The sequence below is a fragment of the Monodelphis domestica genome, chromosome 1 (genome assembly GCF_027887165.1).
Source record: "Monodelphis domestica isolate mMonDom1 chromosome 1, mMonDom1.pri, whole genome shotgun sequence".
NCBI classification, from domain to species: Eukaryota; Metazoa; Chordata; class Mammalia; order Didelphimorphia; family Didelphidae; genus Monodelphis; species Monodelphis domestica.
In genome coordinates this window covers 235244402-235272394 of record NC_077227.1, presented here as the reverse complement: position 1 = coordinate 235272394, position 27993 = coordinate 235244402, and the positions used below count along the sequence as shown (strand labels likewise).

Sequence of the window (27993 nt, the reverse complement as noted above, 5' to 3'; positions counted from 1 at the left end):
AGTACAAAGCTCTATACTGCTGATGAAAACCTTTTGGGGTCTAAAATATCAAATATCACCAATGAAATGTAGATTGTTCTGGTGGAAGTAATTAAAATGAAGTTAAAAAAAAGTATGCAGAAGCTTACTTTGGCTTCATCCTTTATATAAAACTTTTATGGCAGAAATTTCTATTTTGTTCTCTACCTCTAATACAACATTCTTTATAAGATATATATATATATATATATATATATATATATATATATATATATATATATATATATATATATAACCATCCATTCAGAAGCTACTAGTTATGTAGAAATAATTTCTGAAAACCCCTGAAAATTAATTTAAATTCTCAGCTCATTAAATTCTCTAAAGGTTGTATACAAGTTGTAACCAGTTTTTTGATGAAGTCCATCCATCATCATCTATGTGACAGTTTAATGAAGGCAAAAAGGAAAAAAAGGCTTTTAGGCAACATGTGACCTGGATGGATAAGGTAACAAGGTTTGGGCAGGTTGACTATGGGCTTTTCTCAATGATATATTCTTTAGAACAGTCATAGGGGAAAGATAAAAATTTAAAAAAATGTAACAGAATATATAGATTAGATTAAGCATTGACAGGGAACAGGCAGTGAATTCGAAAATACTTTTCTCTCTAATTCCAATAGACTTCTTCACTATTATGGAGGGGAATAAACTGAAATAGTTAGCAAGCAATAAAACAATGGAATCTGAAAAGGTTTAAAATTCACATCCAGATCTCATTAAGTTTTCTTCCCCTCCCTAGTACTTATCATCCATTTACATTTCTTTTGTCACCCCTCTCATACACTGCACTGGGCAGAATCTCTATTCTGCACATTGAGAATATTTAAGATTTTCAAAACTTTGTCAAAATATTCTAGTTTAGTCTGGAATTCAAGCAGCCTAGCTTGCTGCTGTATATTCTTAAGGAGAAGTAAATAAAATAGGAAATCACCAATGAAAATAAAAACTGCCAGTAAACAAATTAAGCATCTGTACTTTTAACTACTTTTTAGCTTAAAACTGTTGTTTCAGAGTTTCAAGCATGGTTCCTAATTACTGTTAATTTTTTTAAAAAAGCAGAATGGAAAGGAATTAGCTAGGAGGCTTGGAAAGGTACTGATCATTCACCTCCTCCCTAGAGGCAAAACTTCAAGAGAAAACAATAGCATATTTGCATATGAGAGAAAGAGTACTCTTTGGTGGGTCAAGAGAAAAAAAAAGGCTAATTCCCCAAAATTCTGTCTTCAAATTCCCTGATTTGGGTTAACTGTCCTACCTGTGAAAAGCCTTTAGTAACAGCCTGCTAAACTAGGAGCCCAGGATCAGCTTAAGAAATCTGCTTAGAAACTATAAGGGGTGGGACTAAATACTGTGGTTTTGCTTCTCCATGCTGAAAAATGACTAGGACAGGCTGGAAAACCCACATTGTGTGGGGGTGGGTTGGCCAAAGGGATTGGGAGTGGAAGGTTTTGTTTTTCTTTTGTAGGTCACCCTCTGTGGAAAAAAAAGCAGTTTGGAATGGAATGCTCTTGTGGTGTGTCTGGTTGTGACTGCAGACTGGGTGAGGACCAACTGGGCAGTGTTTGGTCAAAACTGGAAGTCAGCAGGGAGAGCACTGGAACAGTAAGGGATGCAGTAGCACAGGCAGAAGGGCTGGGAGAGCCCAGAGAGATATGGCCACCAGACCAGGAAAACTTACTATAGTTTCTGAAAAAGGTGACTAAAAAATTTGAGAATTCATTTTCCAAAGTGGTTGCCAAATTGTGAGAATTAAAATTAATATAAAATAACTCAAGAATTATATTTATAAGAATTGTTAAAATAAAAGCTAGAGTAAAATCCTGCCAACCTTGACAGCAATCTCAAAAAAGAAGAGGGAGGAGCCACAGAAAATTATATAAACATGACCCCCCCCAACCTTGTGGAGAGAGGAGAAGATTTCTGGGAAATAATGAAGGACTTCTGGGGGATAAAGTCCAAGGGTTTAAAATCCTAATTAATACACTCCATATCCAGTGAAGGCCAACCTATGACATGGGTGCCAAGGATGGTGAGAAGAGCATTCTCTGTGGGTATAAGGTCATGCTCCCACCTCCAGAATTCATTCCTTAAAAGGGCAAGGGACTTGGGCAGAGCTGCTCCCTTCCCCCTCTCTACAGTCACTGAGAATATTCCTCACATTACAAACCCCTCTTCCAGCAGTCCAATGGAATAGTTTTCTCCCTGAGTGGGATAACAGCACAGGGGGTGGGGGTGGGGGCACAACCAGCACTTAATATGGAAGAGAGGCACAGCAATCAGTCTGGACAGAATTCAGTTAGGGGGTCTGGCACTTCATCTCTAAAAGGTTCACCATCACTGCCCTAATCAATCTTTGCCAAGAGAGGAGTTCTGGAAGAGGGATTGTTTCTACACTCAGTCATAGTGTGATACAGTGCAAAGAATGGGGTTTAGATCATAGCTCTACCTTGCACAGACTACTTTATGTCTCTGGGCCTTAGTTCTAAATATGTAAATATGGAAAATGTGGGGATAAGACTATATGACTTCTAAGATTCCTTCTAATTCTCAATATAGATGAAGATGATGCAAGGAATCACTGGTTCTATTTATAGTTCAACCTTTTGCTGGAAGATATGCATATAACCTCTTTTTGGGATGTCTTTTGGGAGAATTACAATTTAATTAGTTTTTTGGTGCTTTATTATTTATTATATATATTCAACATATCATATAAAATATTTAAATATTTTCAAATACAAACATAAAATTACATGTATTTAAAAAATCATAGGTCTCCCACCAATGGCCTACTTACCTTAAGGAGTATTCATCCTATAAAACTGAAATTTTCAAAAAGGAAGGAAGAAAAGCAAATTAACAGCATTAAAGTTGAAAAGGGGGACAGCACCTCCAATGAAGAGGAAATTAAGGCAATCATTAGAAATTACTTTGCCCAATTATATGGCAATAAATACACCAATTTAGGAGAAATGGATGAATATATACAAAAACACAAACTGCCTAGACTAACAGAAGAGGAAATAGAATTCTTAAATAATCCCATATCAGAAAATGAAATCCAACAAGCCATCAAAGAACTTCCTAAGAAAAAATCCCCAGGGCCTGATGGATTCACCAGTGAATTCTATCAAACATTCAGAGAACAGTTAATCCCAATACTATACAAACTATTTGGCATAATAAGCAAAGAGGGAGTTCTACCAAACTCCTTTTACGACACAAACATGGTACTGATTCCAAAACCAGGCAGGTCAAAAACAGAGAAAGAAAACTATAGGCCAATCTCCCTAATGAATATAGATGCAAAAATCTTAAATAGGATACTAGTAAATAGACTCCAGCAAGTGATCAGAAGGATCATTCACCATGATCAAGTAGGATTCATACCAGGGATGCAGGGCTGGTTCAACATTAGGAAAACCATCCACATAATTGACCACATCAACAAGCAAACTAGCAAGAACCACATGATTATCTCAATAGATGCAGAAAAAGCCTTTGATAAAATACAACACCCATTCCTATTAAAAACACTAGAAAGCATAGGAATAGAAGGGTCATTCCTAAAAATAATAAACAGTATAAATCTAAAACCATCAGCTAATATCATCTGCAATGGGGATAAAGTAGATGCATTCCCAATAAGATCAGGAGTGAAACAAGGATGCCCATTATCACCTCTACTATTTGACATTGTACTAGAAACACTAGCAGTAGCAATTAGAGAAGATAAAGGAATTGAAGGCATCAAAATAAGCAAGGAGGAGACCAAGTTATCACTCTTTGCGGATGACATGATGATCTACTTAAAGAATCCTAGAGATTCAACCAAAAAGCTAATTGAAATAATCAACAACTTTAGCAAAGTTGCAGGATACAAAATAAACCCACATAAATCATCAGCTTTTCTATATATCTCCAATACAGCTCAGCAGCAAGAACTAGAAAGAGAAATCCCATTCAAAATCACCTTAGACAAAATAAAATACCTAGGAATCTACCTCCCAAGACAAACACAGGAACTATATGAACACAACTACAAAACACTCGCCACACAACTAAAACTAGACTTGAGCAAATGGAAAAACATTAACTGCTCATGGATAGGACGAGCCAATATAATAAAAATGACCATCCTACCCAAACTTATTTATCTATTTAGTGCCATACCCATTGAACTACCAAAAGACTTCTTCACTGATTTAGAAAAAACCATAACAAAGTTCATTTGGAATAGCAAAAGATCAAGGATATCAAGGGAAATAATGAAAAAAACCACATATGATGGGGGCCTTGCAGTCCCTGACCTTAAACTATATTACAAAGCAGCAGTCATCAAAACAATTTGGTACTGGCTAAGAAACAGAAAGGAAGATCAGTGGAATAGACTGGGGGAAAGCGACCTCAGCAAGACAGTATACGATAAACCCAAAAATCCCAGCTTTTGGGACAAAAATCCACTATTCGATAAAAACTGTTGGGAAAATTGGAAGACAGTGTGGGAGAGACTAGGAATAGATCAACACCTCACACCCTACACCAAGATAAATTCAAAATGCGTGAGTGACGTAAACATAAAGAAGGAAACCATAAGTAAATTGGGTAAACACAGAATACTATACATGTCAGACCTTTGGGAGGGGAAAGGCTTTAAAACCAAGCAAGATATAGAAAGAATCACAAAATGTAAAATAAATAATTTTGACTACATCAAACTAAAAAGCTTTTGTACAAACAAAACCAATGTAACTAAAATCAGAAGGGAAACAACAAATTGGGAAAAAATCTTCATAGAAACCTCTGACAAAGGTTTAATTACTCATATTTATAAAGAGCTAAATCAGTTGTACAAAAAATCAAGCCATTCTCCAATTGATAAATGGGCAAGGGACATGGATAGGCAGTTCTCAGATAAAGAAATTAAAACTATTAACAAGCACATGAAGAAGTGTTCTAAATCTCTAATAATCAGAGAGATGCAAATCAAAACAACTCTGAGGTATCACCTCACACGAAGCAGATTGGCTAACATAACAGCAAAGGAAAGTAATGAATGCTGGAGGGGATGTGGCAAAGTAGGGACATTAATTCATTGCTGGTGGAGTTGTGAACTGATCCAACCATTCTGGAGGGCAATTTGGAACTATGCCCAAAGGGCGACAAAAGAATATCTACCCTTTGACCCAGCCATAGCACTGCTGGTTCTGTACCCCAAAGAGATAATGGACAAAAAGAGTTGTACAAAAATATTCAAAGCTGCGCTCTTTGTGGTGGCCAAAAACTGGAAAACGAGGGGATGCCCATCAATTGGGGAATGGCTGAACAAACTGTGGTATATGTTGGTGATGGAATACTATTGTGCTAAAAGGAATAATAAAGTGGAGGAGTTCCATGGAGACTGGAACAACCTCCAGGAAGTGATGCAGAGCGAGAGGAGCAGAACCAGGAGAACATTGTACACAGAGACTAATACACTGTGGTATAATCGAACGTAATGGACTTCTCCATTAGGGGCGGTGTAATGTCCCTGAACAATTTGCAGGGATCCAGGAGAAAAAAACACCATTCATAAGCAAAGGATAAACTATGGGAGTGGAAACACCGAGAAAAAGCAACTGCCTGAATACAGAGGTTGAGGGGACATGATAGAGGAGAGACTCTAAATGAACACTCTAATGCAAATACTATCAACAAAGCAATGGGTTCAAATCAAGAAAACATCTAATGCCCAGTGGACTTACGCGTCGGCTATGGGGGGTGGGGGGGAGGAAAAGAAAATGATCTATGTCTTTAATGAATAATGCTTGGAAATGATCAAATAAAATATATTTTTAAAAAACTGAAATTTTCATGCAACAAAAATGAATGTCTTTTCCACAGAGTTTAATATGTTAGGACCCAGACTATAAAAATGTCCCCTACATGAAGCCTGAGGTTCTAAAATTATCAAATTAGCATTATATGTTATATGCACTTAAACAACTACACTGTAGCATATAGCATTTCAAATTTTGATAATTCCTTTACAACCATTTTTTTCCCTAAAAGGCTAAGTCACTTATTTTTAAACAGAAATGTGCTTTTAAATTACTTCCCTTTCTTTCTTGGCAATTTTCTTTGATACCTGTCCCTTATTTTTCAATTTCTCAATGAAATTCCAAAATTCACACTTTTATATATCATCTTTTGAAAATGGTTCTTTCCATTATATATTTATTTCAGCCAAACTAAGATCAATCTGTGGCTTTTAGACATAAAAATCTTAAAACCAAATTAAGATTATAACAATTTCCCAACCAAGACACAATGTAGGAATGTCTATGTTCCAACACAAGATACTTTAAAGTTAAGCATATAGACCACTGGGGAAAAGTCCATTTTCTCAAAATTCCTACCTGTTGTTTGTCCATCACCACCTACTTCCACTTTCAGAATATGCAAAGAAGCACCAAAGTTTGGCTAGGAAAAAGAATTAATAAGATTAATATTATCCTTAATTGTATCATGCATGCTCAAAGTAAGTTAGGAAAATTTTCTAACTAGTTTTATAAGTAAAACAAACAAGACAAAATTTAAAGCAATAACCATTTTATTGACCAACTGTTTCAAGTGGCTAAAAAAAAAAACACCTCACTTTAAAAATTCAAGGTCTCCAAACAACTCTTAATATAACAATGAAATGTCCCTTTCAATAAATATTACCTTAAATAAATAATCCAATATTTCAGAACGATAAGGCTCACGATAATTGAGTAGAAGTCGGGAGGTTGCCTAAAAGATATTTCAAAGAAAAAAAAACCTATTATTGAAAATTTTCTAAAAGAATTATAGCCACCTAATCAGATGTCCATATTAGAAAGAGCCCATGGATTTTGTTTAATGATACATTCATTGCCTATATTTGAATTTGGAGGAGCCAAGAGTAGGCATGGAGACAGACATCAATTGCTCTAGGTTTTTTTTAAAAAGCCAAATAATCAGTTTATTTATTTACTTATTAACACTGAGGAAGTTAGTGTTCTAACAGATGAAACTTTCTGAGAGATTATTGTTATGATTCAATTTTCTTAAGTATTTTTAGGAAATTATAAGCATTATGAGAGGGCAAACATCAAGATGAGCCATTATAGTTTCAACTACAAAAGAAAGAAGCAATGTGCCTGGAAAGTCTCACCTACACCAGCAAAAAATAATCAGCACTGAGATACACTCAACCATGAAATGACCATGCCATGTCAATAATGCCTTCTTCCAAAAAACTTTTTTACTGAATTAGAAAAAGCCATAATAAAGTTCATTTGGAAAACAAAGGATCAAGGATATCCAGGGAAATAATGGGGGGGAAAAACACAAAGGAAGGTGGCCTTGCAGTCCCAGATCTCAGGCTATATTATAAAACAGTGGTCTTCAAAACAATTTGCCACTGGCTAAGAGACAGAAAGGAGGATCAGTAGAATAGACTTGGGGTAAATGACCTGAGCAAGAGAGTCTAGGACAAACCCAAAGACCCCAGATTTTGGGACAAAAATCCACTATTTGATAAAAAACTGCTGGGAAAATTGGAAGATAGTATGGGAGAGATTAGGTCTGGATCAACACCTCACATCCTACACCAAGATAAACTCAGAATGGGTGAATGACTTGAACATAAAGAAGGAAACTATAAGTAAACTATGTGAACACAGAATAGTATACATGTCAGACCTTTGGGACAGGAAAAATTTTAAAACCAAGCAAGACCTAGAAAGAGTCACAAAATGTAAAATAAATAATTTTTGATTACATCAAATTAAAAAGGTTTTGTACAAATAAAACCAATGTAACTAAAATCAGAAGGGAAGCAACAAATTAGGAAACAATCTTCATAACAAAAACCTCTGACAAAGGTCTAATTACTCACATTTACAAAGAGCTAAATCAATTGTACAAAAAATCAAGCCATTCTCCAATTGATAAATGGGCAAGGGACATGAATAGGCAATTTTCAGATAAAGAAATCAAAACTATTAATAAGCACATGAAAAAGTGTTCTAAATCTCTTATAATCAGAGAAATGCAAATCAAAACAACTCTGAGGTATTACTTCACACCTAGCAGATTGGCTAAAGACAACAAAGGAAAGTAATGAATGCTGGAGGGGATGTGGCAAAGTGGGGATATTATTGCATTGCTGGTGGAGTTGTGAATTGATCAAACCATTCTGGAGGGCAATTTGGAACTATGCACAAAGGGTGATAACAGATTGTCTGCCCTTTCATCCAGCCATAGCACTGCTTTGTTTGTACCCCAAAGAGATAATAACGAAAAAGACTTGTATAAGAATATTCATAGCTGCGCTCTTTGTAATGGCCCAAAATTGGAAAATGAGGGGATGTCCTTCAATTGGGGAATGGCTGAACAAATTGTGGTATATGTTGGTGAGGTAATACTATTGTGCTAAAAGGAATAATGAAGTGGAGGAATTCCATGGAGACTGGAACAACCTCCAGGAAGTGATGCAGAGCAAGAGAAGCAGAACCAGGAAATCATTATACATAGAGACTGATACACTGTGGTACAATGGAAGGTAATGGACTTCTCCATTAGGGTCAATACAATGTCCCTGAACAATCTGCAGGGATCTAGGAGAAAAAACACTGCCCACAAGCAGAGGACAAACAGTGGAAGTAAAAACAATGAGGAAAGGCAACTGCTTGACTACAGGGTTGAGGAGATATGATTGAGGAGAGACTCTAAATGAACACTCTAATGCAAATACCAACAACATGGAAATGAGTTTGGATCAAGGACACATGTGATACCCAGAAGAATCACGCTGGCTATGGGAGGGGTGGTGGGAGGAAGGAAAAAAATGATCTTTGTTTCCAGTGAATAATGTTTGGAAACGACTAATAAAATATTTAAAAGGAAAAAAAAAACAAAAATAAAATACATAAAAAACAATGCCTTGTACTATTTGTCAGCAAAACAGATTTTAGGGTCTGTATATGTGTATTAATGAGCCCTGTAAATGTGTCAGGGAAGGTCTCTTTCTCCTCTGTAATATGTAAAATGAAAACACCCTGCTTATTTTAAAGCAGTTGTGAAAACAAAATGAGATAATATGAAAACTCTCCAGGAAAGTATAAAGATTATACTAATAAGAGACAACAAGGGTAAAAAATTTTTTTAAACTATTCAAGAGCAATATTACATCTGATAGTCCCATTTTGAGTTATTCTTGAGTTATATTTGAGTCTTCTAGTTCTAATTTTCAATATGTGAGTTTTAAAGATTAAGAAATTTAAGCAAGTAACTGTTTTAGAGAAATATTTTCAGTTAGATTTTTAGTGGGATAAAAGTTAAAAGGGCAAATATCCCTTCTATAAAATTGTAGAGTGAGAAAAGGCTTCTTTGGGGTATTGGGGATGTTTAGATAGTAGAACTGACACAAAGAAGAACAGGACTTCTCTGAGCTGATGAGGAAAGACTGGTGATTAAAACTCCATTTAAGAGAAAAAAATGGAGTTTTAATAACCAGACAGACATTTCTGAATAGAGGCACTTAGAAGAATGTGACTTGTTACAGGTGAATGCCCTTATAACAGGGTTGGAGAGAGTTTCAGCCTCTGCTGAAATGGGATCTTTCTGATTGAGAAGGCGCCAGAGACTGAGTGAAACTCCTATGTTAGTCAATGCCCCTTTAAGAGCATGGGTAAAGAGGCAGCTGGGTGGCTCAGTGGATTGAGAGCACCTAGAGATGGGAGGTCCTGGGTTCAAATTTGACCTCAGGTACTTCGTAGCTGTATGACCCTTGGCAAGCCATTTAACCTCCCCCTTCCCCCTAGCCTGTTGAAACTCCTGATGAAACTAATACTGTGATGGGGCTCCTGCTGTGCAACCTGCTGTTTTCTAATTGGCTAGACTTTCACACCTATATTGTAAGTTTGGCCCCCAGACCATGGGGTATTGAAAAGAGTGGATGGGGTTTGTGGCAAGAATCTATAAAATGCTTGTATCTGCTGCCATGCATTGGGCATCACCATTGGGGCTTGACCCCTTCTCATGAGAAAGATTAAACCTTGCTTCTGTTCACTTAAATGGTCTCTATTTCTTTAAGCAGTATCGTCTCACTCATATGGCAACTGATAAATGGTGTCAAAAGACTGAATCTTTAGCCCCCAGAGCCAACTGAGACAAGTGGACAGCCTCAACACATTTTAAAGAACTAACCTGCATGGAGGAAGAATGAGGATAGTGCTCATACCATATTCTGCAACCCAGAGACTTCACTGATGGGAGAAAAGATCAATGAAAGAAATAAAGGGCACATATACACTATAATATTTCTAGTAGCACTTTAGACAGAAAGCAAAGAACTACTAACAAAGCAGACACCTATCTCTTGCAGAATAGCATATGGTGGATATTACTTAGTTCTAAGAAACAATGAAAAAATAAGGAAAAGCATGAAAAAGCAGATCTATGAATACAAAATGGAAATGAAGGTGATGGAGTTCTCTCCCCACCCCATCCCCAAAGATCTAGATAAAACACAAGGCCATTAATGATCAGGAAATACAGTTAAAAAGCCACAGTGTGTCATCTTTTCACCTCAGATCAGCCAAGTGAGACAAAGAAAAAAGGGAACAATGTGTGTGGGCTATTGGGGACATGGTGACAGGATCTAGTAGGGTACGTAGGGTGCTGAACATTCCCTGCCAAGGGACTAAATGAAGACTCAGATCAGAGATTCTAGATCTTGTACAGGGCACAAAAACAGTGCCAAATAGCAGCTCTGTGACACAAATACTATGCCCGGGATTCAATGAGGATTAAATTAAGTCCACAGATTCTATTTGGATTAAAGGGGGGCCTGTCCCAAAGGGTAGAAGACTGTACTTCAGGGTAGAGGCCAAAGGCAAGGACAGAGGTCCTAAATTTTGTCTTGAGCAAATAGCAAATACAGGAAGGGAACAATAACTAGGTGACTCTGACCCTAGAAATAGAACAATCTCTTGGTTCCAGTCTCAAACTTATAGAAGAATAGACAAGAACTATTAAATGTAACTATTAATGGACTAATTATAGCTAGGGAAATAGCTATTACTAAAAAAATGTCACATTATAGCATATGAAATAATATTAAGAAATGAGAGAAGAGCATCTTTTCGGAGGTAAAAATTGGGATTTAATTTTTTTTTTTTATCTAGAATTTGGATAGGAAACCTAAACCAATGGGAAGTCTCCAGTTCTGTCTATGCTGAACCTGTAGAGCTAGATTCCAATAGCAAATCTATAGATGTGCTACTCAAGTCCAGACATAGGTAAGGTACTTATCAGAACTCAGCCTGAACTCTCCCAGAGATTCTTGAAGAACACAATACCCAGTGCCCTGAAAAAGCAGCAGTATGAATGAAGAAGACAAGAAAAAGGACACAAAATAACCCATATATTTCCACGAGAAGTGGGCCGAACACAAAGGCCAAAGTCAAGTAGAAGGACTAGAAGAAATAAGCGAATTAAAAAAGGATCTCATCAAAAAGAATGATGTGTTGGCATTTCTCAGCCAAAGAAATCAAAACTATTAATAAACACATGAAAAAGTGCTCTACATCTCTTATAATCAGAGAGATACAAATCAAAGCAACTCTGAGGTATCACCTCACACCTAGCAGATTGGCTAACATGACAGCAGAGGAAAGTAGTGAATGCTGGAGGGGATGCGGCAAAGTAGGGACACTAACTAATTCATTGCTGGTGGAGTTGTGAATTGATCCAACCATTCTGGAGGGCAATTTGGAACTATATCCAAAGGGCGATAAAAGACTGTCTGCCCTTTGATCCAGCCATAGCACTGCTTGGTTTGTTTCCAGAGATAATAAGGAAAAAACTTGTACAAGAATATTCATAGCTGCACTCTTTGTGGTGGCTAAAAATTGGAAAATGAGGGGATGCCCTTCAATTGGGGAATGGCTGAACAAATTGTGGTATATGTTGGTGATGGAATACTATTGTGCTAAAAGGAATAATGAAATGGAGGAATTCCATGGAGACTGGAACAACCTCCAGGAAGTGATGCAGAGCGAGAGGAGCAGAACCAGGAAATCATTATACACAGAGACTGATACATTGTGGTACAATCGAAGGTGATGGACTTCTCCATTAGGGTCAATACAATCTCCCTGAACAATCTGCAGGGATCTAAAAAACACTATCTAAAAGCAGAGGATAAAATGTGAGAGTAAAAATACTGAAGAAAAGCAACTGCTTGACTACAGGGGTGGAGGGGATATGACTGAGGAGAGACTCTAAATGAACACTCTAATGCAAATACCAATAACACGGAAATGGGTTCGAGTCAAGAACACATGTGATACCCAGTGGAATCATGTGCCAACTATGGGAGAGGTGGTGGGAGGTGGTGGGGGGAGGAAAAGAAAATGATTTTTGTCTCCAATGAATAATGTTTGGAAATAACCAAATAAAATAATGTTAAAAAAAAAAAGAATGATGTGTTGACAGAAATAGTCCAAATACAAATCTAGGAGAAGAAAATGACTGCAAAGCATCTATAAGCAAAACCTTAAAGAAAAACCCAGCTTGTGAATAAGTTCAACTAGAATTCCAGATAGAAATAAAACAAGAGGGGGCAGCTGGATGGCTCAGTGGATTGAGAGCCAGGCCTAGAGACAGGAGGTCCTAGGTTCAAATCTGGCCTCAGACACTTTCCAGCTACTGTGACCCTGGGAAAGTCACTTGACCCCCATTACCTAGCCCTTACCACTCTTCTGCCTTGGAGCCAATACACAGTATCGACTCCAAGATGGAAGGTAAGGGTTTAGAAAAAAAAAGAAATAAAGCAAGAATTTTTTAAAAAATTAAAATGATATTGTAATGAAATTTAAATGCTTGCTGTTCGGAAGAGAAATGAGTGGTGGAAGAAACAAATGGGAAAGAGAGTCATCAAAGAAAGAAATTAAAAGAGAATATCTTATTCAAAAAAAGACATTTCCTTGAAAATTAAAATTATCTAAACAGAAGTAAATAACTCCATGAGACAAGAAATATTAAAACACTAAAAGTGAAAAATAGCAGAAAATGTAAGATCTCATATCAAAAAACAAATAAACCAGAAAACAAATTAAGAAGAGATGATTTAAGAATCTCTAAGCTATGTCAAAGCTATGACCATAAAGAGTTTAATTATATGAGAAATTATACAACTAACCAGATCTCTTAGAACCAGAGAACAAAGTAAAAATATAAGGGTAGCCAGTAGCACAGCTAATAGAGTACCAGGAGGATATATGGACATATAGAGGAGTGGATAGAGTTAGGAGGATGTAGGTACAAATATCCCCTGGAACACTTCCTAGCTATGTGGCCCTGAGCAAGTCACTTAATCAAGATTCCCTAGCCCTTCTCATTCTTCTATCATATAAATGATACTAAGAGAGAAGGTAAGGGTTGAAAAAAAAAACCCAACATTTTGTCCAATTTACACTAATAAAGCTGACAATATAAATGAAATGCATGAATATTTACAAAAGTATCAAATTCTCAGATTCAAAGAAAAAGAAACAAGAGGAAGCCACAAGACAAAATAGATTTAAAAGCAAATTATATCAAACATGTAAAATAAAATTGATCCCATTATTACATGAATGGTATGAAAAAATAGGAAAAGGAAAGGTAAGAGCCTTCCAAATTCCTTTAGTGATATAAAGATCATCCTACTACTTGAGAGTCAAAACAGAGAAATAAAACCATAGACTAGTATCTCTAACAAATATTGGGACAGAAATAATAAATTAATGACAAAAACTACTGGGAACACCTAAGGGTAGCCTACCAGAAATTACCTATATTCTTAATATCTCACATTGTGTACCAAGATAAACTCTAAGGAGCAGCTGGATGATTCACTGGATTGAGAGCTAGACCTAGAGATGGGAGGTCTTAGGTTCAAATCTGGCCTCAGATACTTCCTAGCTGTGTGACCCTGGAAAAGTCACTTAACCCCCATTGCCTACCCCTTACCACCCTTCTGCCTTAGAACCAATACACAGTATTGATTCTAAGATGGAAGGTAAGGGTTTAAAAAAAAAAAAGATAATCTCCAAATTAGTACATGAATTAGATATGAAGGGTGACATCATAAACAATTTAAAAAGCATAGAGTAAGTTACTTGTCAGATCTATTGTAATAGTAATAGCTAACAAATATATAGCATCTACAGAAAATATAAATATATAAACTTAATATAAATATATTAATACAGTCAAAAAAGAAGGATACTACCAGACCTTAAGGAACTCGCATTCCAATCAGGAAAGACAATACAACAAAGAGACTGAAAAGGAATAGGAGATGGTTCTCAATGAAGGGCATGGTGGCAAAGTCCAAAAAATGAACCAAATGATGTGGACTCTTGCCAAAATGGAGATGTTGGGAGGAAGTCACCAATGGGAAAAGGGAATCAAGTGAAAAGTCAAGAAAGGAAAAGCATGGTGTAAAAAAAGCCCAGTGAATCATGGCTGTTCTGAGCCCTTCTTTAAAATGAAGCTTCTGAATCCTACCAAAATTAATTTATTTATTCAGTCCCATACTTTTCAAAATTCTAAGAAAGTTTTTATTAAATTATAAAAAATATAACAAAGTTCATTTGGAAAAACAAAAGATCAAGAATATCAAGGGAACTAATGAAAAAAATGTGAAAGATGGGAGCCTAGCAGGACCAGATCTTAAAACTGTACTATAAAGCTGTGGTCATGAAAACAATATGGTACTGGCTAAGAAAAAGAAGGGAGGCTCAATGGAATAGACTTGGAGTAAATGACCTAAGCAAGACAGTATAAACTAAACCCAAAGATCCCAGCTTTTAGGATAAGAACCCACTATTTGACAAAAACTGCTGGGAAAATTGGAAAACAGTATGGGAGAGGTTAGGTTTAAATCAACAACTCACTATACTGAGATAAATTCAGAATGGGCAAATGCCTTAAATATAAAGAAGGAAATTATAAATAAATTAGGTGAACATAGAATAATATACCTGTCATATTTTTGGGAAAGAAAAGAATTTAAGACCAAGCAAGAAATGTAAAATATTATAAAATGTAAAATGAATAATTTTGATTACATTAAAATAAAAAGATTTTATACAAACAAAAAACAATGTAACCAAAATTAGAAGGGAAGCAACAAATTGGGAAAAACTTCTGACAAGGATCTAATTTCTCAAATTTATAAGGAGCTCTGTCAATTATACAAAAAAAAATAATAATAAGCCATTCCCCAATTGATAATGGGCAAAGGACATAAATAGGCAGTTCTCAGGTAAAGAATTCAAAACTATTAAGAAGCACATGAAAAAGTGTTCTCCATCTCTTATAATCAGAGAAATACAAATCAAAACAACTCTGAGGTACCACCTCACCCATAGCAAATTGGCCAATTTGACAGCAAAGGAAAGTAAAAAATGTTGAAGGGGATGTAGCAAAACTGGGACACTAATGCATTGCTGGTAGAGTTGTGAATTGATTCAACCATTCTGGAAGGCAATTTAGAACTATGCCCAAAGGGCTTTAAAAGACTGCCTGTCCTTTAATCCAGTCATACTACTGCTGGGTTTGTATCCCAAAGAGATAAAAAGAAAAAAAAAACTATTTCAAAAATAATCATAGTTGTGCTCTTTCTGGTGGCAAAAAAATTGGAAAATAAGAGGGTGTCCACAGATTTGGGAATGGCTGAACAAATTCTGGTTCTGATGGTGATGGAATACTGTTTTGCTGAAAGGAATAATGAACTGGAACAATTCCGTGTGAACTGGAATGACCTCCAAGAATTGATGCAGAGCAAAAGGAGCAGAACCAGAACACTACACAGAGACTGATACATTATGGTACAATCAAACATAATGGACTTCTCTACTAGCAGCAATGCAAAGATCCAGGACAATTCTGAGAGACTTATAAGAAGGACCACTATCCACATCCAGAGAAAGACCTGTGGGAGTAGAAACGCAGAAGAAAAACCTATGATTGATCATATGATTTGATGGGGATATGATTGGGAATGTTGATTTTAAATGATCACTCTATTGTAAATATTAATAATATGGAAATAGGTTTTGAACAATGATACATGTAAAACCCAGTGGAATTGCTAGTTGGCTCTGGGAAAGGGGAGGGAAAAAAAAGGAATCATGTAACTATGGAAAAATATTCTAAATTAATTAAATAAAAAATGAAAATACAATAAAATGAAGCTTCTGATGAATATGCCTATATATATTTATGTGGGCTCTGTTTAATTTTTCAACCAATGAAAATCCTTCCCTCCCTCCCATCTCTACTGAAAAAGAAAGAACAAAGCCCTTATAACACATAAATCTAGTCAGACATATTTGACTGGTCTAGTTTCCTTTCAGAAAAACATTCTCTTCCTGAGTCATGTTCTAGGGAAAGGTCTGAGGCTATTAACTTTTAGATATTCCTATGAAATCAGATTTGTCTCCCTGCATCTCTAGTTCTTCTTGCTTATTAGTAAGATTATGTTCATTTTCACATTATATACATAATATATAAATGAGATTAGCACTAAATCTTTTGCTAGATTTTGTCTCCTAAGATTTTTTTGGCAGCTCCATTGTTATTCATCATCCTACTTCCAGTGACTTCTAACAAATTCAAGTTTTCTCCCTGCCCTTTGGTTTTAAGATCCTTTTGAATAGATTTACAAAACTTCAGGCAAATAGCAATGATGTATGATGATAATCTGAGAATGACTTTATTATCAGCAAGGCAAGGGATCCAGGACAACTCTAATAGACTCATGATGAAAAGTCTGATTACAGGCTGAAGCTTACCATTCTTCACTATATAAATTTTCTCCAAAGTAAGCAGTGTCTCCTTTCACAACATGATAAATATGGAAACATATTTCGTATGATAACACATGTTCAACTTGGATTATCTGCCTTCTTGAGGAGGTGGGTGGAATAGGAAGAAGAGAATATGGATTGCCAAATGTCAGAAAACGCTGGTTAATCATTGTATCTACATGTAATCTGGGGTGGGGGGGGGAGGATTCTTAAACTTCAGGCAAATGCATTCTAACCAGTCATATTATATACATAATAATCTAGAAAGAAATCTATTTTTTTTTTGCTTTAAATTGTTGTCCAGAAATCGAAATCCTGTTCTCCAATACTATTTACTACTAACAGCTACTTACTTCCCAACTCATCTCTCTCTGCTAAAGCTCTTGCCTTCAATTTGCTACACTGATGAATTGAATTCTTTAACATTTCTGGAAGTATAACTTGAGCCCACAGGAATCATTAGAATTGTGTGAAATAATTGGCAGGGACATGTCTTTAGTTATCACATCAGCATTCCTCAGAACACCATTTGTGCCTTTCCCCATCGGAATTGGAAGTTCTAGAAGGCAGAGAGTGTATTTATTTTTTGCCTGCATTTATATTCCAATTCTTCAGAAGATTTTATGTATGTTAACTATCATTATTATTATTCTAGAGCTCACAGGTAATTTCGATGCTTCCCAATAGCTTTTGTCATGTAGTGAAGTTTTGCCCCAGTTACGGGATCTTTTGCCCTGTCTTAAGGGCAGTGGCTATCTGCTGCCTTTGTATCCCCAAAGCTTCTCTTAGCACATAGGAGCTAATGAATGCTTGTTGACTGGCGGTAGCTCAATTTTATACCGGTTTTTAAAGTTTGCAAAAGTAGTCTCCATCCCTTACCTCACATCACCTCACACAAACATCTCCCTGGGAAGGAAGATCTACAAGCGAGGAACCACAGGGTCAAGGAAGGTTCCTAAGTCAAAATAGCCGTGCACTTCTGGGAGACTGGTGGGATTTGGGACCCGAGTACTCCAGACTGCAGGGACAGCTCCATCCACCGCCGCCTCCCAAGGGAACCACCCAGACGTGCACCTGGACAGAGAAGGAGGGAAGGGGAGGCGAGGAATAGGGAGGGAGGGAGGGGGCCACAATCGCGAGTCGCCACCCTCATCTCTCCAAGCGACTGAACTCCCGCTCCCCGTCCGCTCCCTCCAACAGGTCCCAGACGAGCTCGGCTGCTTCTCGGCAGCTTCTGGCGCTTACCCCGCCGCTGCTAATCGCGCCAATCCCATCGAACACCCGACCGTGCCCAGCACTATCATCCAAGATATACCGAAAGGTCTGGGGGGTAACCACGGGCCCGAGCTTTTTATGCCTGAACGACCCAGTGGCGCTCAGAGGTGTTAGAAGAAGAAGCAGCCAAAGCAGCAACCGCCCCTCCGCCCGTAGGCGGTTAGTCCAAACCTTGTAAGGAAACATGTCTCAATGGGCTAATGCTAGAAATGACAGCTTGCTGCCTACTTTTAGCTTTGTGTGACTCACGTGACTCCGCCTCCAAATCACTTGAGCAGAAGAAAGGCAGTATAGTGAAATGGAGCTTCCTCGGGTTTCGCCATGTTTGAAGATGGCAACAGACCAGTAATGAAGCTAGCTCCATCTTGGTAGAGGGCAATCCTGGAGAGAGGGAGGTGATACAGAGCCCTAAACAGTTTTTATTTTACTTGTTTGTTTTGCCTTTCTGGTTCCTTCCTGCTTTGTACAAAGCCTGGCAGAGAGTACTTGATTAATGAATCTCAATTGACTGACTTGACTCTTCCAAAAATGTTTTGAGAATATTTATTATGTGTCTACTATGTACCAGAGGTAGCTAGGTGATACAATAGATGAAGTGCTGGATCTGGAGTCAGGCTATACATTCAAATCTAGCCTCAGACACTTCCTAGCTGCATGACCCTGAGCAAGTCACAAACCTTGTTTGCCTCAGTTTCTCCATCTGTCAAATGATCTAGAGAAGGTAATGGCAAGCCACTCTAATATCTTTGCCAAGAAAACCCCAAATGGGGTCACAGAGAGTTGGACAGGACTGAACCAACTGAAGGACAATAACTAGTTCCCAGACACTGTGCTATAAACTAGGACTACAAGGAGAATAGTACAACTCTGCCCTCAAGGACCTTACATTCAAATGTGGAGGCAATCCACAGGAGCCTCTAACAATTTGGGGCTTCTGGGCCCAATGGGCCATTCTCCTTCTCCAGGAAGGAATCCCTTTAATCTGTGTCCAAATAGACTATCCAGACTGGTTTCTCTCCTGAGGGAGCTTTTTCACCTAGAAGTAGGTTCAGAGTCCTTTTTCCCATATTCTTTGCCTTTCACACTCCCACTCCAACCACAGGAAAAAGTTACTTGAAGCTTAGGTTTGGCTCATGCTCAGCATCCCAAAGAAATTAATAGAAAGCTACTCTGTTTAAAATGAATCAAAGGGGGCAGCTGGGTGGCTCAGTGGATTGAGAACCAGGCCCAGAGATGGGAGGTCCTGGGTTCAAATTTGACCTCCTAGCTTTGTGACCCTGGGCAAGTCACTTGAACCCCATTGCCTAGCCCTTACCACTCTTCTGTCTTGCAACCAATACCCGGTATTGATTCCAAGATGGAAGGTAAAGGTTTGTTTTTTTTAATTAATTAATAAAATAAAATGAATCAAGCAGGAGACACAAAATGTATTTCCTTCACGCAAATAAAATGTTACACAAAAGGTTTTCCCAAGCTCCCATTGACAGAAACTTGAACAAGCAGAATGTAATAACTACTGTTACAATAGGAAGTTGGGATTTGAACATCAGAACATGAAGTAGTTTACAGAGCTGTTGAATAGACATTATTATATCTTATCTCATTACTACACCATCCAAGGTGTTCTGGGAAGACTGGCATAGGATCCAGGGTTTTCCACTGGACACCCTAAAACTCCAGAAATATTCTAGGTCAAAGAGGACTTAAGAAACTCCTTTCTACTTCAGAAGAAGCCTCCAACCCCCTTTGGACTTTCCCCTAGACCTTCAATTAACATAGATATGCACCTCCTGGCCCCTACTCTTCTAAAACACTGGATGGGACCAAATCTAATCATTCTTTGAATTCTATAAACTATCCCCTACACCCCCAACCTCAATGAAATTACCTCATTGCTAATTTACCCCATCTCCCTTTTCTTTATCCTGCAACCTCTGCTATGAGAGGGGCATAAAATCCCCTTACCCCATCTCCTCAGGGAAGCACTGTCTAAGCTGTCCTCCCAGCCACTTCACCATGAATTCCAAATTAATAAATTTCTCTTCTTTATTTCTAAGCTAAATTATGGAGTCTTGCATTTTTGCAAAGGGTACCCATCCCAAACCCAAGGGTTCACCTCAAGCCCACCCACTAAAACCTCTACAGTGGGGACTTGCAGAATCCTTTTCAGGGCTACTTTCTGCCTTTGGTATCTTCCAGCCACCCAGCCCTCCCCATGACTCTAAGAAGCAGTAGCATACACAGAGGCCATACCTCAGGAATCTGTCTGGGCAAATAACTTGACAGGTCTCAAATCTGTGAGTTAAGTGAGTTAGGGTGGTGTCTACCCCAGGCATGTGAAGACTTCCTCCAACAGTACTGGTGAATGAGAACAATTTGTTCTAATTGCCATGAAAGCAGTGGAAGCAGGTGTTGTAAAGTGCTTAGAGCTTGCTTAGACACTGAAGAAACCAAGGTGATCCCCAGCATCCCAGATCATCAGCAGGCATCTTGATTTTTATCTTACCTCTGGTCTTGGATGACTTGGAAGAGAGAGTGAGGCCAAAGACTTTGTGCAACTCTGCCTTACTTAAAAGAGATTTGTGCATAAGTCAAAAACATCACCAGTAATGTCATTTTGATCTTTGAGTCCAAAGGACTACAGGAAACCAATACTATAGAAATAATTCTTTCTAGGTCCAAATCAAGTTTTGCTCTTTCCCTTTGTCAGCATGTAATCTAGAAACCCCAAACTTGTAGCCTAGTTAGCTCTGATGAACCCCAAGTTTTAGGACTAGATTGTAAGTTGGAGACCCCAAAGTTTGTGCTTGTTGCCTGTTCCTGTGAGAATCCACCCTGAAGGAAATCTCAGGCTAGCAGTCTCAGACTGAATAATGGACCCTAAGGTAAATAGGCTATATTTAGCATAAACTCAGTGACTCTTTTTGCCTTAGAAGCTTCCCCATTGTATCACATGCCCCTTTGGGGGATTGGACTCAGGACCTGCAGCTTAAGAGACTGTCTAGTGCTGTCTAGTGTGCTAAAGAATCACTCAGCTTGCTTATACTAAATATAGCATATTTACCTTAGGGTCCATTATTCAGTCTGAGACTGCTAGCCTGAGTTACCCTTCAGGGTGAATGCTCACTGGAACAGGCAACAAGTACAAACTTTGGGGTCTCCAACTTACAATCTAGTCCTAAAACTTGGAGTTCATTAGATCTTACTAGGTTACAGGTGTGGGGTTTCTAGATTCCATGTTGACACCTTGTTAGCAGTATCTTCTCTGATGCAGAAACACCTCCTACTTTCAGTAAGCTCTAACTGAGAACTAATTGTACTTACAAGTTGGCTTCCATGATTAATCTATCTTAAGATCATTATTTGGTTATGTGGAAAGTTAATAATGAATTGGGATACTGTGAAATAATTTTCCCTTTATCCCTCTCCCCTCCCTAGACCCTGCTTGCACAACAGTGATTCTAAGGTTAGTCTGAAACAGTTTCTCCTCTAGGCTATGAAACAAGTGAGGTCCTCCTTTCTTTGGTTTAGATCTTAAAACAATAAAAGGATTAAGAGCTAAATGAATCCTGTTAAAAGAAGTCAGCAAACTCTTCAGCAATGTTGGATTTGTGTGGAATAAGAAATTGGTGTGTTATTCTTAAGTTATTAATAGTTATCAATATAAAAAAAACTAGTGCCCCCCCCAAGATCCTTACAAGGGCTTTACAGCTTTAAGTGAGTCTGTCTAGGAATTGCCCTAGGCAGGAGTCCCTGGCTAATGGTCTTAGATCCTGAAGTACCCATGATCAAATCTTAAGTACCAATCTTGGGTACCCTTTTGTCTTAGAAGACTCTCTAATTATATCTTTGTATCTAGATTATATCTTCTTCCAGGAGGTCAAGCCCAATGGCTTGATATCAAATCCTCCTAGATCATCTAGTCCAGAACTATTCCCTTCTTTGTATCTGTTTCCAACTTCCTGATCATTTCTTTAAAATATTGATTTGCTTGGATGTATCCATTGTGAATCTATTCTCCAATTTCTTGAAGATATTAATTAGCTTGAATGTGTTCATTGGAAAGGTATTCAACTCTCTGTCTCCAACTAGTGTGAAAATGTTACAATCCCTTCTGAGGGGCTTGACTTGCATCAGGATTGTCCTATAGGTAGGGGATCTTTCTGTGAATTTGGGGGGGTATTTGTCTTAGGTCAATGATTTGAGGTAGGGCACCCAACCTCCCCCCCCCCAATAAAACATTATATTTTAAATGATTAATTTCCCCAGACATATATATATATTTTAATAAGTGGTTAAAGTGGATATACTTTGACATTTTCAAGGTCCCCACAATCTCCACTCCATATAGATTGAGGGGAGGAAAGGCAGTGTTGGTATCCTATGGATGCACCTATTCCTATGATAAGGTAATGAGGGAGGAGTTGAAAATATCTAAGTCTACTCCCTCAATATCCATTTACCAATATGCAAAGTCTTGGAATGTCCAGGGAAGGAACAGAGTGATGATGGAGTACATAAAGGGCTACTCCAGAAGAGTTCAAGTTTGGGGGCACCTTTTGGATCATAAAGAAAGGGAGCCAACTAACTAATTAAGGATGTCTTGAATGATCAACTAATAAATTAATTTAAAATCAAGAAATGCAGTCTCCCAAGAATTTCAACATTACTGTAACCTATACTCAGGGAAAGAAAAACAAAAGGAGAAAAAGCAGTTAGGGCTTCCCCAACTGGACTTAATTCACCAAGTTATATACCTGCTCTAGTTCCCTCATGATGACCTTGTTTTATAGACCCCCAAATTGTCCCTTGGGAATTTTTCCAGGAATTCCCAGACTGACCCTTGTCTTAGTCTGAACATTAACCTTACAGTACTGCAATGATCTCAGCCAAGATAGAATTAGTAAATATAATCAAATCTTAAGTACCATTTTGTCTTAGAAGTTCCTTCCTTTTTAGGTCTCTCCAAGGTAGTCCAGCCCCTGGCAGGGTATATAAGATCCCAAATTATTTAATTTCTTGTGAAAATCCTGAGATGATGTTCCCAGAGTCCCAGAGCTTGGCTCTGTGTGGTGGCTATTAGGAAATTGTCCTGATTAAAAACTTGTTCTTTCTAACTACTTGGGTATTTGTGTGTTTTTCAAGGTTGACACTCACAAGAATAGTTCCAATGGAACTGGGTTGATAGGAAAGGCTGACATTTATTCCATTCCTGGGAGCATTACTTGCCACATGGAGATCTGAAGAAAAGTGAGCAACACAGGTGGAATCACTCCCTTTTTAAAAGATCCAATATATTATTGATTGTTCCACCTCTGTGGCTAGAAATTGCCTCTCAGCCCCAAAGCCCTAGAGTTTTTCAGTACTGAGTTGTTCAGCCATAATCATCCAGGAGCTTTCTTACCTCCAAAGAACCCAACCATTGAGCTAGCACAAGTAGTTAGTTGATCAGAAGTAGGTAAGGCAGGTCTGCTCATGGCTCATTAAAACCATAAATTGGTATATTTGAAACACAAAACAAATGCAAAGTAACCTTTGAGGGGAAAGCACTAGCAGCTAAGGAACCAGGAAAGACCTTGTACAGAAAATGACAACACCTGAATTTTGAAGGAAGCCAGGGATTCCAAGAGGAGATGAAGAGAGATCACTCCAAGCATGTGAGATGGACAAGATAAAGGAAGAAGTGGAGATGGAATGTTGTATTTGAGGAAAAACAAGGCCAATATGCCTGCACCTTATGTGTGTGGAAAGAGGGGCATAATCTGTAATGAGGCTGTAAAGGTGAGAGCTTTCAATGTAAGACATAGTTTCTATTTAGTCCTAGAAGTGATAGAGAGTCACTAGAATTTGTGAGTTGGGGAGTCAAACTGTGAGGATCAGGGAGGATATGATCAGATCCATGCCTGAGGAAAAATCACTTTGGCACTAATGTAAAACCAATTAGCTGGCTGTTACAAGAATCCAGGTATGGCATGCTATAGACCTGAACTGAGATTGAAACTATATAATTGAAGAGAACATCATGAATACAAAAGATGTTGCAGAGAAACAACTAATTGGATTCATGGGGTAAGGGAGATTAAGGAGTAAAGGTTGCAAACCTGGATGACTGGCAGGATGGCAGTATCCCCAACATTAGCAAAAAAGTTCAGAATAAGAGTGAATTTCATGGAGGAGATAATGACTTATTTTAGACATATTGAATCTGAGATAATTGCAGGATATCCAGTTCAAAATATCCATTAAGCAGTTCATAACATGGAACTGAGCTCAGGGCAGAGACTATGACTAAATTGATACATGGGAGATGAGTCACCTGAAGAGGGATAATGAAATAAGGAGACTTAATCCAGAAGTGAGTTTAGCTCCATGAGGGAATTGAGAGAATTAGGACAGCCAGTGGTTAACTGTGAGAATTGAGTGTACCACACTGACTCGATCTTGTTACCCAGTTCTGGAGCTAGCTCAGTTCTCTTCTAGTCAATTATAGGTCTAGTCCAACTTTTCTGTTGAATGTGTGAGAGAGAAAACTTCATTCAATTGTAGGAATTAGGAAAAAACTTTATTACATTGTTTGAACCTAGCTCTGTGTTTAGGAAATTGGACTACCTTTTCCTGCTGTCTAGAGGTCCTTCACTGAGGACCTAGGTCATGTTGAGCAAAAATCTAGTCAAATCCTAAAATTGATGCAAGGAGTTTTCTCACAACTGCACAGTTCATGCAGACCATATGTCTTACCTGAAAACTAGTCCCATACTAATCAGTCCCTTTTTATTTCCATGTTTTCTTGACTGTATACAGACTCTTGGGAGAAGTGGGACACTCCTTTTCTGAATTCAGAATTCTTCCTCCCAACCTGGAAAATCTTTATGCTTTCCTCCATTTAGAAATCATTATCTAATGTTGTGTCATTTCCTTCTAATTAGTAGGCCTTATTTGGTTAATTATCTTTATTGGATATAAGTCTATCTCCCCCTGTATTCAGAGTCCAGCACTAAGCTGAGGAAGAGGCCTGGTGCTGATGTGTTGGGCAATTGCATTGCTTAATAAATCAATATGCTAAGAAGTTCAAATCTTTGTTTCCTCAGTCATTTCATCATTCACTCACCACATCCATCAGTGGAAATGGATAAAAAAGAAGTGTCAGAATAGTGTAATAAGAAAAAAAAAGACTCTGAAGTCAGGTGACATGGGCTTGAATTCACCCCTGCTATTTTGCTTGACCACATAATATTGTGTCAATTTCCCTCTTTGAGCCTTTTTCCTAGTCTGAGTAATGTCAGGTTGGGCTCTCTACTCTGTAAGGTCATGTCTGGTTTTAAAACTGGGGTCTATCTATCATTGACTTAAGCTCGCTAGACATCTTGGTTTTCTCAAGACATTCTTAAATATTTTAAGTTCTTGGTAATCTATTTTCTCATCTAACTACTCAAATGAAACTGTCAACATTATCAATTATTTAATAAGTGACACTCCAAGGACTTGTTCTCCATCCTCAATATTCCTGAAGCATTTGAGCCTGTTTGGCCATTTTCTTCTTCTAGATACTCTTCTCTCAGCTCTTGAAACACTGCTCTCCTTCTACCCATTAAATGCTTCTTGTCAGCCTTATTTTCTGAATTTCCACCTATGTTACATCCTCTAACCATGTTTATCCCAAGGCTCTCTGGGCTCTTGTCTCTTTTCTCTATACATTCTCTAACTTGCTGACTTCATTGACTGCTATAGACTTAATTATCATCACTACATTGTCTCTAAATTATTATTTGCTTACACTGTCCTATTTTGAATCTGTCTCAATTCTATGTGTTCTCTGTTGGTTATTTGACTTATGCCATAATTTGGATTCTAAGTTCTTCACTGAGAAGGAGAGTAGCTGTGTAAACCCAGAGATGCCTTCACATGACCCTGGGAAGCCAAAGAGTCCTTTTCAATATAAGAGTAACTACATCTACACATTTATACTATTTCTAAATCTTTGTTTCCAAATTTTCTAAGGCCATGTGTTGGGTCTTACTTATCTTCCCTGGTTATCTTTGCCACTAAGATATAAACCTGGAACTACTTGGTCTTCATCCTGTTACCCCCAGGCTAGAGTCTAAGTAATGGGTTGATTTCACTGCCTTCTATTTTTCTTATCAAAAATTATTTTCAAGAACACACAGTACATTACACACCATAAGATGATATAGTTACATATGATGAAGGAAGATAATAACAAAAAGAAAGAACCAGACGCCACAACATAGAAGAAATAAGGAAGTTGAAACCAAGTCCTCAAAGCTTCTTACTAGAGTGTCACCATCTGATACATCATATGAAGTCATGTACATGAGAATCACAATATATTTTCTATTGGAGGAATGAACAAAGAAACAATCAGCATGCTTAACTTGGAGCATATTGCTGAAATTGCAAAATTGAACTAACATGGCACCTTAGGCAAAATAAGATAAATTCTTCCCTAGAACCTACCACTAGTTCCTTCCAATTCATTAAAAGGTTAATTGTTTCAATGTAATATGACAGGGAAAAAAAGCAATTCTGTAACTTTAGAAACTTTTAATCTACATTCTGAACTTTTCTCTCTTTTTTATTTAAACTCTTACCCTCCATCTTAAAATGAAAACTAACTGAAGACCTCAAACCTTGTGAATGCCCCCCTTATATAGCACAGTTTGAACTAGAAATACAATAGTGATGTAAGAAGTACAGTGGGATCTAAATAGAGTGATTTGCCTATGTCTTTGACCCATGTCTATTGACAAAGGTCCTTTTACCCAGGACCTTTGGCCAAGAGTCATGCATACAGGGTGTATAGCTCAGTATCATGCATGCGGGGTGTGCATTAGTCCTATAAACCCTGTGAATAAAGCCCAGTCTCATTTTAGCCCTAGGTCAAAAAATCATTAGCTTTAACCCAGAGTATATAGCATCAGTCAAAAACCAGAACCATTAAAGAACTAAATGTGAAATACATACATATTTGTTGGTGTAATATGAATAAGGTCAGAAGTTTAGAGCATGGACCGATGGCATATAAGAACAGAATGGAAGCAAAATACTATAGAATTATAGAATATTAAAAATATCACAAAATCAGGGGGTATGGGATTTCACATTCACAATGCAAAATATATAAATATAAGTGAGTATTTAAAATATTTGTTGACTGACTGATAAATTGAGGACATCTGTAATGCTTGAAACTCAAAAACATCATTGGAATAAAAACATGTTTGACCTTAAGGAAAAATTCCTCTATTCTTATTGTGGGGGATCTTTGCCCTTTGTAAGAATGCAAGACTCCAAAACTTAGATGAAAGTAAAAAGGGAAATTTATTAATTTGGAAGCAATGTTGAAAGGTCAGGAGTTAGGTGCAAGAGTGGACATTGTCTCTGAGAGGAGGTGGGTTCTGGGATTCTCATTCATGTCTTTTAGACAAAAGGGGCTAAGTGACCAGGGATGAGGAGTGTAAGGGATAGATTTAGGGGTTAGGGATGGGGTGAGGCAGAAGTGGTGGGAATGTTTGTCACCTGACCTGGGATGGAGTAATGTTTTGTGTCCTGAAGATACAAGGGTGACCTGAAATAATTTAAGCATGGGGTGCCAGCAATAACAGAGCAGAATGGATGTAAAATATCATAGAATTATAGAATATATAAAATATATATCATGGGGGTATGGCATTTCACACTCCAAAACTTAGATGAAAATAAAAAAGAGAAAATAATTAATTTGGAAGCAATGTTGAAAGGGACCTGAAATAGTTAAGGGGAAGGAAGAGTATATGTCCTAGATACAG

General features: G+C 37.7%; 1 protein-coding gene across 5 annotated transcripts in view; it reads right to left on the bottom strand.

Annotated features, from left to right (window-relative positions):
• LOC100019857 (galactocerebrosidase) overlaps window positions 1-18450 on the bottom strand; it is a 159590-nt gene extending 141140 nt beyond the window's left edge. For 2 of the 5 annotated variants that reach the window (XR_008914943.1, XM_007472680.3), the window contains exons 1-3: window positions 18158-18448; window positions 6747-6815; window positions 6440-6503 (exon numbers count right to left, since the gene is read on the bottom strand). Coding sequence is in view for 3 of the 5 variants with exons in the window: in XM_007472680.3 (XP_007472742.1) it covers window positions 6440-6503; window positions 6747-6815; window positions 18158-18373 (349 nt within the window). In the remaining 2 variants the exon portion in view is untranslated. Of the gene's footprint in view, window positions 1-6439; window positions 6504-6746; window positions 6816-17791; window positions 18015-18157 lie in introns of those variants that run through there. The other 3 variants (XM_056810584.1, XM_056810583.1, XM_056810585.1) reach the window with 3 other exon arrangements.
• Window positions 18451-27993: the final 9543 nt, after the last annotated feature.